The sequence below is a fragment of the Gymnoscopelus braueri genome (assembly GCF_963280865.1).
Source record: "Gymnoscopelus braueri genome assembly, chromosome: 7".
NCBI lineage: Eukaryota > Metazoa > Chordata > Actinopteri > Myctophiformes > Myctophidae > Gymnoscopelus > Gymnoscopelus braueri.
Window position 1 is genome coordinate 25832360 of NC_137608.1, and position 20663 is coordinate 25853022.

At 41.4% G+C, this 20663-nt stretch overlaps 1 protein-coding gene across 2 annotated transcripts; it reads left to right on the forward strand.

Moving 5' to 3' along the window:
• Positions 1-544: 544 nt before the first annotated feature.
• ercc8 (excision repair cross-complementation group 8) lies at positions 545-20328 on the forward strand. 2 transcript variants are annotated; one of them, XM_080433137.1, is made up of 12 exons: positions 545-926; positions 3719-3814; positions 4923-5024; positions 5164-5287; positions 6575-6656; positions 11208-11276; positions 11361-11427; positions 13838-13941; positions 14978-15102; positions 17027-17224; positions 18256-18351; positions 19647-20328. In XM_080433137.1, the coding sequence occupies exons 1-12, from the start codon at positions 850-852 to the stop codon at positions 19713-19715; spliced, it is 1209 nt and encodes a 402-aa protein (XP_080289263.1). In that variant the 5' UTR covers positions 545-849; the 3' UTR covers positions 19716-20328. The 2 variants fall into 2 exon arrangements, with proteins under 2 accessions (XP_080289263.1, XP_080289264.1); XM_080433138.1 differs by lacking the exon at positions 545-926 and having other exon boundaries at positions 3721-3814; positions 4923-5016.
• Positions 20329-20663: the final 335 nt, after the last annotated feature.

The window sequence follows — 20663 nt, forward strand, 5'->3', positions numbered from 1 at the left end:
TAGCCTGGAGGGACGGTCGCGCTGTGATTGGCTAGCCTATTACATCGTACGACGGTGTCGCGCGCTGGAAAATCAGAAAGCTCGCCCCAACTTTATTTAATTACTTGCAGCTGATATTAAAATGTACACTTTTCTTGGGTGTCATGACTTAATAAGGAAACAGGCATCATCTGTTGCCAGTTTGTTGACCCACTCTTTTTTAATCTCAATTTGTTTAATTCAGGGTCGTACGGATGTTCCCGTGTCAAGTTTAGTAATGGTTTTAATTAATCAAATATAGACCTAGGTTGAATTAAGAAGTAATATTTAAGTTTAGGAATGGATTTAGGGTGAAGATCTGAGGAGGGCGTGTCCGTCCTCAGTAACAACAGCGCTGCAGCGTTTTGTTGACACCCAACTAGCCAATCGCAGGCCGACCTTGGGGTGATGGTAACCATGGTAATCAGGTTATAAGTAAACTGTTATGTGATTGGATGGCAAGTTAACACCAGCCAATGACAGCGATTGTTGTACACTTACTGCTGTTACGTATCAGCATGGCCGCTCAATGTTTTTCTTTTGTTTTGGCTCAGTAGCAAAACGCTAAATATCTATTTAGAATTTGAGTTCAAATGAACATTTTAAATCGATACGTTGTGTGTTTCACACAATACTATTGCAGTTTTATGTAGAGCAAGACACATAGATATAATTTGGTCCGAAAAGTTTATAACATCACTGGGTTCAGTTTAATTCCTATTGGCTAGTTTTAGCATTAGCTAGCTTGTTACAGTCTAACAGCACTAAGCATAAAACACACACTGGTCTGAAACAACAACAACCTTAGGTTGTGTTCAGGCAGAAACAACAATGTTGGGCTTTCTGTCAGGCAGACGAGCTGGACTGGATGACCCGCTCCGCCTGAGACGTGCAGAGTCAACCAGGAGGTAAATACCACAAGTTCACGACCCTACTACACACACAGTCAGTGGTGGAAAAAGTACTCACATTTCTTACTTAATTAAAAGTATCAATACTGCAATGTAGAAATTCTCTGTCCCGAAGAAAGTCCCGAATTCAAAATGGACTTGAGTAGAGGTACAAAAGTATTGGTATATACAAATGTGCATAAAGTACCAAAAGTAGAAAGTACTCATTATGCAGAATGTCCCATTTCACAAGTTTTCAAATGTATAAAAATCTTTTGTAAATAGCAGATCTACAAGCTCACAACATGTTGCATCGCGACGCGTTGTGAGCTTGTAGATCGACTTTTCAAATGGCCAAAACGTATATGGGCTGAAGTGGTTAATAATAATGTGTATTTTGTAATAATAATCAAAATCTACAAAATAACTAGTAACTAAAGTTGTTAAATAATTGTAGTGGAGTAAAAGTACAATATTTGTCTCTGAGATGTAGTGGAGTAAAAGTATAGAAAATTGGAAATACTCCAGTTAAGTAAAAGTACCTCAAAATTGTACTTAAGTACAGTACTTGAGTAGGTCACCAGAGATTTCGACCCAGGACGATTCGACCCGGACCATTCGACCCGCTTTCGACCCGCTTGGACCTGACATTTCGACCCGGACCGCGAGAGAGACAGAGAGAGAGAGAGAGAGAGACAGAGACGTAATAATAATAATATGTACATTGATTTACCAAACAATTATTATTTGTCTGTCAGGGTGAAACAAGCCCAAAGGCTTTCAAGCACAGCCATTGAGATAAAGTATAGTTTTGGACCATGACGGAGGCGCGCCGAATCAGCAGACCTTGAGGCCAAGGAGTCGCGCCCGAGCGCCTCCAGGCGCGAGTGCCCGCGACGACCGGCCGATGGTCTGCTATTCGACTAAGCGCCGTCCGAGTTATGTACCGATAGGCACAGAATCGTAAATAATATTGGTGGGGACTGCGTTACACAAACGCAGCACACTCCCAAAGCTGGCGCCGCCGGCAGCTCCGCGGAGCTGTAAGGCATACATTATTATTTCATTTAGAAAAGAAGGTTTACAAAAAAAATCTTTAAAAAAAAGTATGCAACTGGGGGAGCATGCTTACAATATTTACTCTTAAATATACTCAGGACCTCACCGTCACCTTGTACCTTCAGGACCTCACCACCGTCACCTTGTACTCTACTACCCTCTAGGGGTTACACAGATAATTCGACCCGGTAAATTTGGGTCGAGCTGACTCAAATTCGCGGCTGGGCGAATTGTCCTGGGTCGAAATCTCTGGTGACCCTTGAGTAAATGTACTTGTTACTTTCCACCACTGTTTTACAGTATACATATTGTCACGGTCACATATCTTTTGTTATGCAATACAATAAGACCCTTTGTTATTAATAACAGTTACAAGACTACAATTTATTCTATCTCTGTCTCAATTCGTTTAGTAAAGGAACATGAGACTTTGGTAAAGGTTTGAATTGTGTAGTTAGTTACCATACCATGATGTAACTCTCCAGTCCAAATATTGGCGAGATATCTTCAGTTGTTGCTCTGTTGAACAAAATATTCTCCTCATTGACTAACATTGCATGGAGAAACAAATTAGAATGGTAAAATAAACACAAAGGTGTCATTGTTTATATATTAAAAAAATAAGAAACTGTGTTGGGTTTTATAATCCGGTACAGTGTCAGAATCTACCACTCTGTCTGTCTGTCTGTCTGTATCTCTCTCTCTGTCTCAGACTCTGTCTGTCTGTCTGTCTCTCTCTCTCGCTCTCTCCCTCGCTCTCTCTCTCTCTGTCTTTCTCTCTCTGTCTGTCTCTCTGTCTCTCTTGTTATCTCCCCATCTCTTTCTCTCTTTTGCTGTCTTTCTATCACTCACTCACTCACTGACTGTCTGTCTGTCTGTCTGTCTGTCTGTCTGTCTGTCTGTCTGTCTGTCTGTCTGTTTGTCTGTCTCTCTCTGCACTTTATTATGGGCACAGGTTTGTGACGTCACTTCAAACACTACATACTGTATATATCTAAATACGTAATAACGCGTAACAAATTTAAGTATTGGCAGTAAATATGCTATGTATTTCGTGACCTAACTTAATCTATGCACGTTTTCTTTGTGTGTTTATTAAGTAATTTACTTACGTTTTGCAGTCGAGACTGGGCTCTAAGACCTGTTTCATCTTACAATGTAAGTCAATGAGGAGAGTATTTTTGGATGATCAGTTTATAATCAATCAGTAGAGCAACTACTGAAGATATCTTGTCAATACATTGGAGTTACACCATGAGGGTAACTACAAATACAAAACCCAAACCTGCCCCAAAGTGTCATTGTGTGCTTTAACCCATTAAGACCTGAGGCCGATTCTACAAATGTCCTTCTAAATCAGTAGTTCTCACACTTTTTTGTGCCATGGACCCCCTAAAAGATATGTATTTTGCCGTGGAGCCCCATCTGAAAATGTTTTGTGCCAGGGAGTGGGACCCCCTAGAAGAGAAGATTTGTGTTAAAAGATTAAAAAAAATATTCAAAACATTTTCAAGATTTTTTTTTTTTTTTAATAGCAGATCTGCTATTTTTGAGAACCACTGTTCTAAATCCTAAGAGTTTTCTGAAAAACTTGTTCTATGTAGGCCTGTAGCTAAAATCTAAAATGACACAGATGCTTTGCCAGTTTTAATGGTTTTAATCTGTTGATCAACTTGTGTAATGACATTGGAAATGCTAAGAGGTGGATATCCTGTGTTGCAAATGTCTTTTTCCTTTACCTTGCTTAAAAGGATTCTCAGTCTGGAACTGAATCCTGACAGAGATGTGGAAAGAATCCATGGCAACGGAGTCAATACCATTGACATTGAAGTGATTGAAGGCAGATAGTAAGTGTGCATTTACTGTATTGTAATTGTAATGCTCATCTGCTAAATTCAATAGGTCAATGTACTTACTTCCTGTATGATATTGCCTAAATACTGGATCATCTGCAGACTCTGCACTCGTAAAGGCAACATTCTTGTTGTAATATCGTTCAAATTTCATAACACTCTGCCAGCTATCAGTAATTCAAACGATCACAGTATCTCTTGAACAGTCAGTGCAGCTCTGTGAAATTGAACTACATGCAAGGGACATGCCTGTCAATCATGCGCAAATGATTATTTGGCTTGTAGTAGCCGATAATGTACTAACTGCTAATACTTTGTAATAACATATATATTTTTTTCAATTCTTAATTAAATTATATATTTTTTGAGCTTGTCATGACTTTATTCAAATACTCAGGGATGTAAATATGGCAAGGATCCTGATTTGATAATAAACAGATTTGTAACCGTTCAGGAGTTAGTTGGTATACCGGTAGCATCGCCTGTACATAGAGTCCTGAATTGCTATAATAGAGTGGTTGAAACAGTTTGATTGAAAGAGTGACTTTAATTCATTTAATTAACGATTACATTTTTCATGAAAAGAGTCTAGTTTATTTGAGAATACTGCATCTTCAAAGAGGTATTGATTAAATATATGTAATACAACATGAACATGAGTTTTCAAATGGTTAAGGAGTAGAAGGCAGGGCTGGAGATATGTCTAAGATCTCATTATATAAGTCATTATTGTCTTTTATAACAATAATTGTAAATAAAAAATGTTATTGTCTGCTACATTGATGTAATAACCAGCCAATAATGTAAACTTATTACATTATTCAAAACTAGTTATTATGTTATTGGTTCAGAAGTTTAGGTCAGTCATTACATTATGAAATATTATTACATGAAGAATTTAAATAAACGAATACGTTACTGACAGTTTTCACATTATTAGCAGTTATTGTCTCCACCAGGCCAAGAGAAAATGTAGCTTGTGCTAATTTCATAAAAGTTGCCTGCTGCACGTTTAAGCCACGATTCCAGAACCAAAAAGGTGTCAGGGCCCATTTCTCATGGACCGCTCCAGTGTCTTAACCCAACCCTCTCTGTTGAACAGTATGTTATCTGGAGGAGCAGATGGTGTAATAGTTATCTATGACCTGGAGAACTTCAGCGGGAAACCTCACTACACCTGCAAGGCCATCTGCACGGTAGGCAGGTGAATCTCACTTCCCCACCTATATAGCCCACTAGAGGGCAGCATTACACTGACAGTTGTTGTGTTTGTTTCATAAACGCATGCTTTCTGTTGATCAGACTTGAGCATTTTGGGAAGGTTTTATGTGTGTATGTTTCAGGTCCAGTAGGTATGTCCACAAGTTCAGTGTAGAGACGGTCCAGTGGTATCCTCATGACACGGGCATGTTTGTCTCAAGTTCCTTTGACAAGACCATGAAGGTGTGGGACACAGAGACACTGAAGGTGAGCAGTATTTGTCACAAATCATATGTAACATATAGGTTTATATTTGTATGACATGCAAATGCATGTGTATAAAAGCACATGAAGTTATTTATTCAACTGACTCGCTGACAGTGACAACTGTCTCTTTAAGTCTTATTTAGAGAAGTGAATCGTCACTGGCCTTGCGATTCACCTACGATTCGATTCTACAATGCACTCATGATGCATCAAAATGTTCTATGTTCTATATTACTGCACGTGTGTGTGTGTGTGTGTGTGTGTGTGTGTGTGTGTGTGTGTGTGTGTGTGTGTGTGTGTGTGTGTGTGTGTGTGTGTGTGTGTGTGTGTGTGTGTGTGTGTGTGTGTGTGTGTGTGTGTGTGTGTGCGGCTGTGTACAGCTAATCTTGGACACTGCTGGACCGACCAGCGTCAAACTTTTCATACACCCTCCCAGTAGGCCAAAGAAGAAACGCCACCCGAATTTCTCAAATTGACCTCATGGTGGCTCCATAACAGGCCGATTTACGTTTTGGCCTGTAACTCCTACGTTTCATAGGTTGTACAATAACATTTTTGTTGGATTCCTTCGATCATGGCTCCCCATATAGGTCGCACCCATTTCTGCCTAACTAGATTCCCCACCAGTTTGCATTTTCTATACTACTCCTACATATTGTGTCCAAAAGTCAGACAAATCAATACACATCATCTCTAGAGTCAAGTGATAAATATGATATTTTCCATATTCCACCCAGCCTGGCAGAGATCTAATTAGAAAGTGCTTTTATGTAATGTTGTGCATATAATCACTCTCCTTCAAACATAAATGTCTTAACATAAAATGTAATTGTAAACCAAAATAAATAAATGGTATATCCCTAGCCCACCTATTTCCACATTCTTTCTATTGTCTTTCTCTACTCTCTTTTTTTCTCTCTGTAATTTTGTCCTTTCTCTTTTCTCTGCCTGTCTGATACATATAAAGTTGCATATGGCAGGCCCTGTTACATGCTAGAGTTACACTGGAGTCATGGTTACCCCAGAAGGTCAGGACAGGGACAGCTAACCCCCTCTAACTCACTCTCTCTTGGTTTCTCTCTCTCTCTCTTTCTGTCTCTGTCTGTCTGTCTGTCTGTCTGTCTCTCTCTCTCTATCTCGCACTTTCTCTCACCCATGCAAGCACGCACGCACGCACACACGCACTTACAAAGCCTGTTTCTCCACAGCAGAAGGCGGTGGTGTAGCTTGACTAAAGCTGATTGTTCTCTTTCTGTCTCTCTGTTTGTTTGTTTTCTGTGTCTCCAGCCTGCTGAAGTCTTCCAGTTTGAAGGAAACGTCTACTGTCATCACATGTCTCCCATCGCTAGGAAACACAGCCTCATTGCAGGTGTGTGTATAGTATATAAATAGGTTGGCATGCATATGAATCCGGACTAAATCAGCTCTACTATTCCCAGTGATGAGCATAATCATTAGTTTAGTAATTTAACACATTTTGTGCTAAAACGCAGGTTTATCATTTCTGTCAGCAGGGTATTTCTCTTACAGATATGATACATGCTTCATCAAAAAAATAATTTCCACACTCACAAAATAAGTTTAAATGCTTCTTTTAATGTATAGCTTATGAACAGTCAATACACAAAAATATTCAAATACCGAGCACAAAAGTATGACGTAATACATTATCATCATAATATAATAATAATAATAGCTCAGATTTATGTAGCGCGTTTCTCAGCTGGGAAAAGCTATCTTGAAGAGCTGGGTTTTGAGTGAGGTTTTAAAGGAGAGGAGGGAGGGGGCATTTTTGAGGTGGTTGGGGAGTGCATTCCAGAGGGGGTGGGGGGGGCAGCAACAGAGAAAGCCCTGTCCCCCCAGGTACGGTACTTTGCTGGCTTGAGGACCTCCAGGAGGTTGGCTTCACTGGACCTGAGGTAACGGGACAGGGACATAAGGTTCGAGAAGATCGGAGAGGTAGGGGGGAGCCAGATAATTGAGTGCCTTGTAGGTGGTAAGCAGGATTTTGTAGTGGATTCTTTGTTTGACGGGGTCATGGTGAGCCAGTGTAGGTCGTGGAGGACAGGTGCAATATGATCTCGGGAATTGGTGAGCAGACGGGTAGCTGAATATACACAAAACAAAATAAAAAAATGTTAGATAGCCACATAAGCAGGGCAGGAATTTCAGGGAGGCCTTGTGTAACCTGACGCTGCCAGATCCAAGAAGCTTGCTTCACACATTTGTTTCACAGCTGAGGAACCTGGTTACTCAATACCGCCCCCATCTGGCAGAGTCAGGCCCTGAGGCCACAATGGCCTTAATGCCTAAAATGTGGCCGTTGTGCCCTCAAAAATGGACAACACCAAAGGCCAAGTGGCCTTGCCCCTAAATTGATGAAATTCCAGGCCTGCACAAAAGATTAGAAATACAAATTGTAAGGCTCACAAATACCACAAGAGCTGGACCCATGAGCAAGAAACAATTCAGCTCTTACTTCCTCGTTTAGCCCTTTATGGAATTCAGTTTGTCTCTCTTAGTGGAGTAAATGGTCCCATCCTCATTTCAAGGGATTCACCAACTCAATGCTGACATAACAGAATCCACATGAACATTTCAAAACATAAACCTACATACTTTGTCCTACATGAGATCCTCTCCCTTACGTTTTATAGGTGTGAGGATGTCTTGCAATGTAAATTTTGAATGTTGATCTTACATTTTGAATGTTGATATTCATTTAAAAAAGAAAAGAAAAAAGATATGTGTATCACCCACTTTCATACAACAAAGTTACCTGGGGGTAAGATGGAAAAGTAATGCTGAGGGTTGTGTATCATTCCTTACCAACCTATCTCTACGATTGGTAGCACACTTATTATTAGGGAGGAGTGGAAAAGCCACAGGATCGCTTTGTTTAAAGTATGTGCCAATCTTTCTTTACTATGTGCTTATCCTATATTAAAATTGGCTTAAGGGAGGCCACGGCCACGTCACTCTGACTCAGACATAACCATGAACAAACCCCATACGCCCATATATAGGCAGGACCACGACCACATCACTCTGACTTAGACATAACCAGAAACAAAGCTGATACACCCATATATAGGCATGTCACTATGACTCAGACATAACCATAAACAAACCTGATATGCCCATAGGCATATATGGAGATCCGGTTGTCCAGACCGGCCGACTTCAAACTCGGCTCGCACATCGGCAAGGACTCGAGGGAGCGCGGTGCCCGCCACCGAGTTGTTCGGATATGCAGTTGTCCACAACCACCAATCCGACCGATATATGTCCATATATGGGCATATATGGATATTGAGTTGTCCTGGACCGCCGATCCAACCAATATGCCCATGTATGGGCATGTCAGTATACAGGGTATGGCCCTATACTAATGACATCAGGGATCTCCATATATGGGCATAAAAGGGACACAGACAGACGGTAGAACGGGTACTTTGACAAAGCCCCTGACTCAATGACTCAGACATATCGGTCGTGAGGGCCATGTATTTTTATTCATTTGTTTGCTGATGAGTTAAATGTTCTCATACAGAAACTTAACTAAAATATGGGTAAAAACACGGGATCAGGATCGGACCCAAAAATCTGGCATCCTCATATCCATCTCTTTGACTCTGGACATGCTATTGAACATGCTATTGAACAAAGTGTTTTCGTCATAACACCTTGTCTTTCATATTCAGGATCAGTCTACAAATTCTCAAGTAGTTGTTTCTGTCCGCCCGTTTACAGTACACAGTAATCTGTATTCCATAAGTTAGTGTAAATAGGTGTTTTTTTTCCACTAATACATCAAGCAGAGGCACAAACACTCTCCTGGCATCCAAAGAGAATGTGATAATGGTTAGCCTAGAGTTATGCTACTGTATGCGCTTCCCTGCAGCACTCCACAGAGTATTTGAACCAGTTGTAATCCCACTTCTCAAAATGACAGGAGCCTGGGGGGACCAAAATGCATAGGAGAGTTGGACATGGTCTTTTTTTCAGGCCAAGTACCCCTTAGGTGAGAGAGATGAAGCACTACATACTGTATTGTTTAAAATTGTGTTGCAAAACATGTAAAACATTTTCATAGATTTCATAGATAGCTTTATAGACTTGTTTAACAGCACTGTCAATTAGAGTTCTCAACGGGCCTGAAAATTAAGGCCCGGCCCTAATTGGGCCCTACTGGGCTGGCTCGAACAATTACCATACTTTAGGCCAGAAAACCTGTAAAACCCAAAAGGTGACAAGTTTTGTGCTTAATGTCCTCAAAGTCATCCAACAAGCTTTGAACTGAGCAGATTGGACCTTCCGTTCCAGAGATAATGGCCAAAACATCTTGAAAACGGCCACTCGGTCGGACGGCGACAAGTTCACTTTGAGCTGCATTCAACACATCCACTGCCATTTCCGTCGGCCTTACCGTTAGGCCGCTAGGGGCAGTTGAAAAGGCCTTTTTCGGGGTACTAGACTTTTCTTTATTTTTTTTTCTTCACGGAACCCGAGGCTTGGCCCGAGGCTTTGTTCGGGTAGAATTTGATAACTCTACTGTCAATGCCTAGCGTTGTGTTGGATTCTTGTTAATATGTATTGTCAGACCGTTAACCACTTAAACCACTTACTTAGAAAACTTGTAAGTGTCCGCACTTTTTCCCTTCTAAACCAAACCTCTTTGCCGAAAATAGCCGATCTACAAGCTCAGAACTGCGAGGCGTTGTGAGCTTAGATCGTAGATCGGCAAATGTCTGCAAATGTTCCCCTCAGAGTAGGGATGCTAGGGTTCAAGTGGTTAATGTACAAAAAAAAGTTCCTATCACACAAAGATTTGGTGGCCTCCCTGAAGTAACTCTGAGGACCCCCTAGGAGTCCCAGACCCCCTGTTGAAGACCCATGGTCTAAGTAGCTGTACAGAGAATGACTTTTGTAGACAACCATTGTAAGAATCTGGGTGGCACAACAGGACCAACAGGTTTTCTATACACACTATCACTATCACTGCCCATGCGTGTATGCATCCAAGCATGAACCTTTGCATGCACTTTGTACCTCTCTTTCTCTAATGTTCTTTTCCCAGCATTTCTTTTTTGGTTGTTGACAGGATTGTGTAGAGAGACAGGAAATTGAGCTATAAGGCAGAGAGGGGGAAATAACTGCAACACACACAAGTGGTCAGGGACGTTGCCATTATGTGGTCGATGCACAAGTCGGTCAACTACCGTTGCGAATCTCACCTTTTGTACTGTTAAGTTTCTTGACTGTCATTATTGCACTATTTCTTTAGTGTTGTTGTTGATATGTAATGTATTGTCTGTCATGATGATGAATTGAGTACCATGGACCACAATGGAAACAAGCCCCCCCCCCGCTGCGGGGGGGGGGGCTTTTTTTGCGTCATCCTTTCAGCATTTTATTTTCTGTACTGCTGTACTATTTCAAACTGCTGCTAATAAAGCAATCAATCAATCAATCATTATGACTTCTTCCAACATTACTAGGAACAAAGTCAACAAACCTTTTGTGCATATCTATTCCAGATAAATAATGCATTAGTTTCCAGATACGCCCAGTTGGACTACTTCCCAGTCCAACTTGGCATCATTTGCACATTGTTCTATATATTTTACTTTTTACCATTCTTATTACCAGCCAGCCAACTGTGTGAATGCCAGGTGTGTTAGTTCATGTTTATGAAAAGCTGCTATCTCTAACCACACCTTTTTCTATTAGGAGCACCTGGAACTCCAGTTGTTTTTTTTCCTGAAATACTTGCCCACAAGTTAACCCATGTTACACAGACTCATGCATGGACTCAAAAAGAATATATGCTTTCAATAAGCAATAAGGCTTCTATGTACTATAGTGTTTCAAACACAGACCTTTCCCACTGATTTATTTTTATTCTCTGTGTTTATAGTTGGCACGAAAGACCCTAAAATACAGTTGTGTGACCTGAAGTCCGGCTCACGCATTCACGTTCTTCAAGGTTAGTGGACTACACCATACACTGAAACTGACCCACATATAGGTAGTGTTGAAATGATTAATTTATTCATTCTACACACTTTAGGTCACAGAGGGGAGGTCCTTTCTGTGTGTTGGTCACCCAGATATGAGCACATCTTGGCCACTGCCAGGTTAGTATACCACCTTTTTATGTGCATGGGCGGTAGATACAGCTTTGCAGAAAAAAGCTTCCCTAAGTTAGCCCACTTAGCCCTCCAATCTGTTTGAAGAATTCAAGTTTCAAAAAGCTTTATTGTCCATAATACAAGCACCCATAGTCCCATAACAACCGAGGGTCAGCAGACAAGAGTCATGCCCCTCCCAATGCAAATAGTGAGTGTTGTTTCAGTCTAGTTGTAATGGCTGCTTCCAGTATTTCAGTTTGACCTTAGCCTGCTGCCATCTTTCATAAACCATGATTGCACTGCATTGGTAATAGACTGGCTGAGTGGTACTCTGGTAACCCATTCCCTGGGAGTTTCAATGTAACATATGGTAGATAGAGTACCCACCTGCTTTATGATCTGCTAATTAATCCATTGGGATCTGTGTGCTGCTGTCCCTTTGGACTGAAATTTATTTTTAAAAACAAAAGTTGTATAACGCAGGTTGGTAGATAATCTAAAATTGTGCAGCAGTACAAGTGTAGACATACAGTTTGACATTTTGTGTATTGTGTTGTATACCCTTAATGAACTTCTTATTGATACAATATTGGGAACACCAGGAAATGTGGGCACCGGTAAAGCTGGCCACCCGGTAGAGTGGGCACTTTGGGGGGGGGAGAAGAGTGGGCACTAGAGAAGAGTGGGCACCAGGAAGACTGGGCACCGGGAAAACTGGGCACTAGGAAGAGTGGCACTAGGTGCACTGGTTCACTGCCTCTGAGACTGCATTCCCGTGCTGTCACACGCTCAGTAGTCTGCTGTAGTTTCCACCACATTTAAAATGATAATTTTCTTTGCCTTGGCTTCACACATTAACACATAACAGCATGTAAAGACAATGTTTCAGTAGTTCATTGTTGTTCCATTCATGCTCATTATTTCAATGTATTTGCATATACAAATGCTGTAATCAAACGTGCTAATGGCCACCTATGCAATGAATAGCTAGATCACCTGTGAATGAGCACATCATCATCATTAAAGGTGTGCTTTCCTTGCCTTGGATCAAGACTATCATAGTTGTATTAAAATACATCTATTATAAAACAAAAAACTATGGAAAGCACTAGCCTTGGATCAAGACTAGTGCTTTTCATAGTTTTGTGTGGAAGGAACAATCCATACCAACGATGGTGGCTCATTTGCAATTGCTTGGTCTAATGTTCGCCAAACCCTGGACACGTGATAGTAATAATTGTAAATATCACTTACCAACAACAACAAAGCAGCATGGCTATGTCAGGATACTACAGCGGACTACTGAGCATGTGACAGACAGTCACACGGGAATGCAGTCTCACAGGCGTGCACCAGTGCATGTGACGCTATGCAGTGTTTGATGTGCCGGCGTGTGCTGAAACAACTGTCAACACCTGGTCGTAAATAACAGTAACTGCTTAAGAAAAAAAACTATAAAAAAATACTACTGTCTCCATGCAAAACACTTTCTGTGAACATGAATGAAAAGACATAAGACCAAAAGTGCCCGCTCTTCCGGGTGCCCTCATTTCCATAGTGCCCAGTTTTCCTGGTGCCCAGTCTTCCTGGTGCCCACTCTCCTCTAGTGCCCACTCTTCCAACGTGCCCAGTTATCCCTAGTGCCCAGAATGTTTTGGTGCCCACCTTTCCTGTTACCCCCCAACCAACCTGTTGCAATTGCTTGTGCAGTGACAGAGGTTGCCCTGCCCTGCCGGCTTCCCACTTGTGAACATTACCATTTGTGTTAGTTGGCCAAGCCTAGAAGAGCTGAATGCACAGTGGAGGATTTGATCCCATTGTCTCCACCCACCGTATCTTTTTTTATGTGTTGTTTTTCTCTAGTATCTCACTATGAAACTACCTTTTCATACTTGATTTGGGGTCATTGAGATTCTTAACCCATTAAAACCAGGAAAGCATCTGTAAGATCTTTGCGTTGGCTATTCAAAAATAGCAGATATACAAGCTCACAGCGCGGCACTTTGTGCCACGCTGCAAACTTGTACATCTGCTATTTTTTTACATTTTTGAAAAATCTTGAAGGTGTGCGAACTACTGATTTAGATGATTTAGCATGTGTAGAATCGGCCTCAGGTCCTAATGGGTTAATTCTGTATGAATATTAAACGTTGGGGGGCCATATTTTCGCCGGTGCCTTACCCATTATCCCTAAACTTCTTTGCCATTTTTTACTGTTTTTTAAAACATTTTCAAATAGTTCAACTAGCCGATCTACATCGACACGTTGTGAGCTTGTAGATAGGCTATTTGAACTTTTTGAAAATGTTTTTAAAAATAGTAAAAGAAGAAGTTTAGGGATAATGGGTAAGGCACCGGTGAAAATAGGGCCCTGGGTGTTAAACCAACATCCTCACCCCTCCTTTCTCTGTGTCAGTGCTGACAGCAGGGTGAGGGTATGGGATGTGCGGCGAGCTGCTGGCAGTCTGTTCACACTAGACCAGCACAATGGGGACAAATCCAAAGCCGCCTCTGAGGCAGGTACTGTCATTTCTACTATTCACTTCTTCTGTCATTGGTAGGTTATTTTTACTTGTTTTGAAGGAGGCTGGATGACAAATGTTTCTTTACATCCGGACTTAAAAGCTTAAAGTTATACTAACACAGCGGAATGACAACATAGAAAACACAGGTTGCCTGAAACTAATGGAGTGAACTGAAGTGTGACAGAAGTGTGACAGCTGACCTTAGGCCCCCCCCACCATATATAAGCCTAACCTCACAACGAACACAGACACATGTCACAAGTTATGAGACAACCTTCATTTAATATGACACTCATGGTGATCACAGTCTTAATGTGACAGCTTCAGTAGTAGAAGTCAAGCTTGCTGTGCGTAAGTGAGTATACCTCAAAACAGCAACTGAAACCCACATGGACTGTTTACTTCTGCACTGATGTAATGGAATGACAGATTTCCACCTTTCACTCATGTGTAATAACTCAGCTATTCAGGTGAACCAAGCCAAGATGAAACGTTCTCTTCTCTAGAGCATAGTTCAACATTCTGCACATATCTGACTTCTTATGCCTCACATCAAGAAACTTTGATTGAGTACCACAATAAGGGTGTGCTATTAATGAGATGAAACAGCTTTCTAGTGGTGTTACAGGTGATAATTATCACTCACAACTATTCATACTTGAAGACTTCAACAAATTCAACAAAGCTATGCTTTAAAGCAACGAGTAACGACAACCTTCATAGAGATGTAATGAAGTCAAAAGTACAATAAATGTTCTTATGTAACAGTACTCAATTAAAATTACTTTTAAAGTTCACCACTGTGTGTGTGTGTGTGTGTGTGTGTGTGTGTGTGTGTGTGTGTGTGTGTGTGTGTGTGTGTGTGTGTGTGTGTGTGTGTGTGTGTGTGTGTGTGTGTGTGTGTGTGTGTGTGTGTGTGTGTGTGTGTGTGTGTGTGTGTGTGTGTGTGTGTGTGTGTGTGTGTGTGTGTGTGTGTGTGTGTGTGTGTGTGTGGGGAGATATCATTGACATGGTTACCTTTCTCCATCCAGTGGACACAGCCCATGATGGCAGAGTGAACGGCCTGTGTTTCAGTGGTGATGGTCTCTTCCTCCTCACGACGGGTACAGACAACCGCATGCGGCTGTGGAACAGCGCTACAGGAGAGAACACACTGGTAGGGTGGGAGTGTTAAACTGTGTGTGTGTGTGTGAGAGACTTGACATAGGTAATATGACCCCGAAAGTATGACAGGCTGAGGCCATCATGTCAGGACGTTTGGTGGGATCATATTGGATATATGGGTGCATCCTCGGGGGGCCGTGTCCACAGAAAGTGCTTTATGAGTGGAGGAGCAACGTTCAAACCTATCAAACTGTTGCTGTGCTCAGACATTGTGTCATCAAACATGGACTTTTCATGGTTTCGGTAAAAAAATAAATGACTGGGTTGTCAGACACAGTCAGGAGAGTCAAACGTGACACTGCTGATCAGCGCTTCTCTCCAAAAGGTGAACTATTTTGTATTTTCTGATTGAAGCCGACAAAAAAATGCTGGACACCATGAGCACTGAAACGCGATGCTCGAAGCTGGGAAGCGGATCGCTCCAGCTATTATCATAGAAATGCATGGCAGGAAGGCACTGGCAGCTCAGAAGCTTTCTATGGACATGGCCCCTCATTCTAGTATTTTAGAAATGCTGGTCATTGCATCACAAGAGACTAAATGCCACAGCATGCAACAGAGTTGTAATTGTGGAGTGTGTTTGTGTGTGTTGGGCGGGGCGGGGGGGGGGGGGGGGGGGGGATTTCTCTCACGTTTAAAAAACAAACAAAAACTGGCTTTCACATGCCACTATCTGTTCCAAGAAGAGACCTTGAACCAAGAAAGAGCCCTTGTTCGAAAAGGAGTATGACTGTTTGTCTCCAGATAAAATGTTCTTTTTTAACTTTTTGATTAACTGAATATCCGCTAAATGCCACATTCAAGGGGGCCTGCACAAAATGATTACACAAGCATATATGTGTGCCCGTAACATTTGATTCTATACGCATTTCTATCAGTATTTATTATATCACATACATCTTTATTTATTATCTTTTATAGCATTATAATTATTGTATATAAGGTGGTTTGTTGCTTGTTCCAGGTCCTAAATAAGCCATAGATTGTGTTCCTTCCCACTATCTAATGGCATAGAAAACAATTGGCCCGAGACCAAACTTACTTGCGGACCCCTGTTCTAGATTATTCCTTTCAGCACAGCACCTTCTACTTGAATGTGTGTAACCTACAAAAAAAAGTTATTTCTGACGACACCATAGGAAAATTTCGACGCCCGTTATAGTATGTAAAATATTATATTTGCATACTGGCTCTGAATATTTGGCAGTGGCATCTTTATCATGCGTTAGCTTTATGTTTGATCCCAATGTTCACGAACTGTCACCCCAGTCTAACTGAAATCCATATACTTGCCTCAAACTCGTATTATTTTGTCACCCCACTAATGCACAAAGCTTTTGCAGTGTAGTAAGCCGTCAGTCATCTTGTGCATATGCACAAAAAAACACAAAAATGGTTGAGCTCACTTTTATTGTTATAACTAGCTCCACCAGCCGTGTGTGACCTCAAAGAATTTCCAACATTGTTTGATTCTGCATTTTCTGGACAAAAGCTAAAGACTATATTACTTCAGTGAGTGAGTGATGAGTATGAGGCAGGAAACGTGTGTACGCGTGCGTGAAAGCCCGTGCCACAAACAATCTTTAGAAGAAAGGGAGTCTACTGCCGCACCTCAGCCAAACAAGGCAAGCCCTGTGTGTCACAAGATAAGAGCAGGACAACAGCAGTTGTAGAAGAGAATGGAGCACAAAATGTTAAGCCTTTTTTATTAAGGTATAAAGTTTCGATGCTACTGTATCCTCCTCAGAGTCATGGCTCTGAGGAAGATGCAGTAGCATCGAAACATCGGTCACTTTATTTGTACCAGCACCTTAATAAAAAAAGGCTTTAATTGTCCGAGCTGCTCCAGTGTGAATACTTTCAATCTTATAGGTGTATGTCTTGTTTTGTTTTGACCACTCCATTTGTCCCCCCAGGTAAATTATGGGAAAGTATCCAATGAGAGTCGTAAGGGTTTAAAGTTCACAGTGTCTGGCGGCTGCAGCCCAGAGTTCGTGTTTGTGCCATGCGGCAGCTCAGTGGCGGTGTATGCCCTCCATACAGGAAAGCTGGTCACCACGCTGAGAGGGCACTACAACAATGTTGACTGCTGCGAATTCCACCCAAACTACCAGGTACTGTGGTCCCCCCCCCCCCCTCCCTCTCTGTATGGCGCTGTCGTCCTGCATGGTGAATTTTTGTTTGTATCAGAGCCCGTCTACAATTTTCAACCATTGTGTTGCCTTATCACGGTAGTTATGGCTGCCACTAATGTATACAGTTACCATGTAACAGTATACAGTCCCACTTCTCCATGATGGATTACTTATTAAAGTCAATACCCTCTGGTATACATTTAACCACTCTAAATTAAACACATTGTGTGATAAGATCCTTGGCCTATGTGTGCACTGCCTCTCTCTGTAAACGGTATGTGTCTAGTCAAAGCTGTACGTTGAGTTTATTTAACAGTCAGGAGATCCCACGTAATATTGTCTCCTATACTGTACACTCATAACTTTGTCATGAATGTCATTTAACTCATTTCCACTATAAATTATGAGAATTATGAGTGTCAGAAAGAAGTCAACGGGGCAACAACACTACTTTAAATGTTTTAATCATTTATTTGATAAGAGAAACGAACATTGGCACAATTGATTGTAACGGGGCAACAACACTACTGTACATGTTATCGTCATTTACTTGATTAGAGAAGTTTGAACAATGGCATCAGTGATCGACCGTGTTATCCAACCATGACCGAGGTATTAGCCTACATTTCTAAGAATGCAGCCTGTCAGTTTGTCATGCCTGCTGGAAATGTATTTTGCCTCCATTCTTTTGGATGTTCCTTTGCTTATGTTTTCATACCGTCATGGCTGCAGTGCTCAGAAGGGAGTGGTTGTGTTTTGGTGCACTCAGCAGTTTTTCTTCTAAACAGGAAGAATTCTTTATAGATAGGAGCAACTTGTCGCATTGACAGTTTTGAGCTCAATATTTAATATTTATTGCCCCCCTTGTGATCATGTAATTATTTCAGGGTCTGCGAGGGGAAGTTAGTGTACAGTACTAATGAGGGCTCGTCTCTGCCAATGAAACAAACATGACATTGATTTGTAATTGTAACACTGCCGATGAGCCATCCTGTGTTCTTGTCTTCCAGGAGCTGTACAGTGGAGGTAAAGACTGTAACGTATTGGCATGGGTCCCTGTCCTCCGTGGCCTAGACATCGAGGAGGAGGCCAAAGACTTGAAGAAGGTACAATCAGTACTCTAACAATTGAGAAAACTATTTGTTGTTGTAATAGGAGTGTTACATAATCAAATACTGGCATGTTCCCCATCACATTTCCCTCAATGTTGTTGTTGTTTAAGTGGTTTATCTGAGTATTCTGAATTTAAAGGCAGATCAGAGCTCTCCGCCTACTGATATATCTGGTGTCATCTAAATTCAGTGAATGGGCTCAAACTGGGTGGAAACTATTTGGACATTTCCAAAACTTGTCCATACCCGCCTACGACTACAGATCCCATAGCCTGCCAGGACTGTTCACAAAAACTTCAATAAATGCCCGTGTGGAAGGTCAGCTCGATTACTCAACCTATTGAGGGATAGAAATTAGGATCAGACAGAATGACGGACGGACAGAAGTTCCTTCATTTTATATAGTAGGATATTAGAATAACCGCTTCACCGAACCAATGCAAAGAATTTAGGGCTTGGCTCTGGCATTCAAGCTCATTCATTGAATTTAGATTTTCCCAGATGTATCAGTAGGTGGAAATCTCTTATCTCTGATGGTTCTTGTTAGTCCAGTTTATTTCAGTGGAGAGAGAAATGGCTTAATCCTCTGTGTCTGTGTAAAACCAGACATGGTACACACAGAAAGATGACATCATAGGTGGGCCATGCCTTGTAAATGTCAACACATCTTTCCACCCACACACACACTACACATCAGTGGAACAAACCTCCTCCCATCAGTCAGGCCATGCTGCATTCCACTAATGTTGATGAAATTTGATACCACTGGTATTGGTATTGTATGATATTCATTCTCATCATTTTACTGGTCCATATATTCAGCATAAAGTACTGATTAAGAAAGTGGTATCTGCAGCACAATATTTTGCAACATCGTGGGAAATGGTCTTTATCCAGTTGTTTTTATTTAGCTTGAGTTATACTTAGTTGTGCACAGGTGTCGCACACCAAAAGTAACGGATCTACAAGCTGTGAGCTTGTAGATCGGTTATTTTCGGTGAGTCAGAATCAATCTTCATTGTCACATTACATTACAGGTGGGTGAAATACTTAATTTTGCAGGTTCATCAATGCAGTTAAAAGATAGAAAATTGCATAAAAAGAAGAGAATAGAGAGACACCCGGCCGCATACAACTAATTAGACTGGATTCTTTCTGTAAATAACGCATGACAATGGAGCTTGCCCAAAAACGAATTCCACCCCATTCTTTACACCTGTAAACCTGTGTTGTGACATTAAAGTTGATTCTGATTCTGGATAATGACTTGAATGTATTGGTCCTTTCAGGATGCTGCAGCTAGACACTCTTCAGTGAACCCTGCCTTTGAAGATGCATGGAGCAGTGATGAAGACTAGTGTTGCTATCCATATGATGTACTGTGCAGGTGCCTGCCTTTGAAGATGCGTGGAGCATTGATGAAGACTTGTGTTGTTTTCCATATGATGTGGACATATACAGGTCTGTGCACATGTCCCTCACTACAAATGTGAAACATGCCTAAAATGAGCCGTCTAAGGAAATGAATAATGAAAAAGACGAATAAGGGATCTCGTTAAATCTCATATGCGTCGTGCCACTACAGAAGACTACGGAGTCCTTCAAACTGAAATGGCATTTTGAACATTTGACATGCCCACAGGATATTGCATGCCTGTAGAAAACGGTGACCTTGCCATACAACAGTGATGGTGTTGCTTGCCAAAGTATAAATTATTAGGCTTTCAAGAGGAGGTACAAGCAGTGGAATGTTGGCGTGGCATGTTCCGCCAGACAGTTATTAGCCTAACAATAACACAATATAACAAGATAATAGTAATCATATTGGATATAATAAAATGAGAAAACAAAACAAGTTGGCAGTAGTACAGGTAACACCACTTAAGCAGATACAATATTTAACAGTTAGTTAAATAGTGTTAATAGTGTTTGTGTTAAGACCACAACCATGATCCACTCATAGCAGTAACCCCCCCCCCACTCCCACTCTCTCTCTCTCTCTCTCTCTCTCTCTCTCTCTCTCTCTCTCTCTCTCTCTCTCTCTCTCTCTCTCTCTCTCTTCTCTCTCTCTCTCTCTCTCTCTCTCTCTCTCTCTCTCTCTCTCTCTCTCTCTCTCTCTCTCTCTCTCTCTCTCTCTCGCGCGCACACAATTCACTTGTTTTGCAAGTTCTTTTGTCATAATTCTTTGAAATGAGAGTTATACGAGTTATACAAATTGACTGAATTTACATGCACCCACCTGGACTGCTGTAGTGCTGCACTGCTGTAGTGCTGCAAATGGATTTCACACAAGCACCACAGTGATT

Coding starts and splice junctions, on each gene's coding strand:
- ercc8 (XM_080433137.1), top strand. CDS start 850: ATGTTGGGCTTTCTGTCAGGCAGACGAGCTGGACTGGATGACCCGCTC. Junction 11,428..13,837: donor CACATCTTGGCCACTGCCAG/GTTAGTATACCA, acceptor TCTCTGTGTCAG/TGCTGACAGCAGGGTGAGGG. Junction 17,225..18,255: donor AATTCCACCCAAACTACCAG/GTACTGTGGTCC, acceptor CTTGTCTTCCAG/GAGCTGTACAGTGGAGGTAA.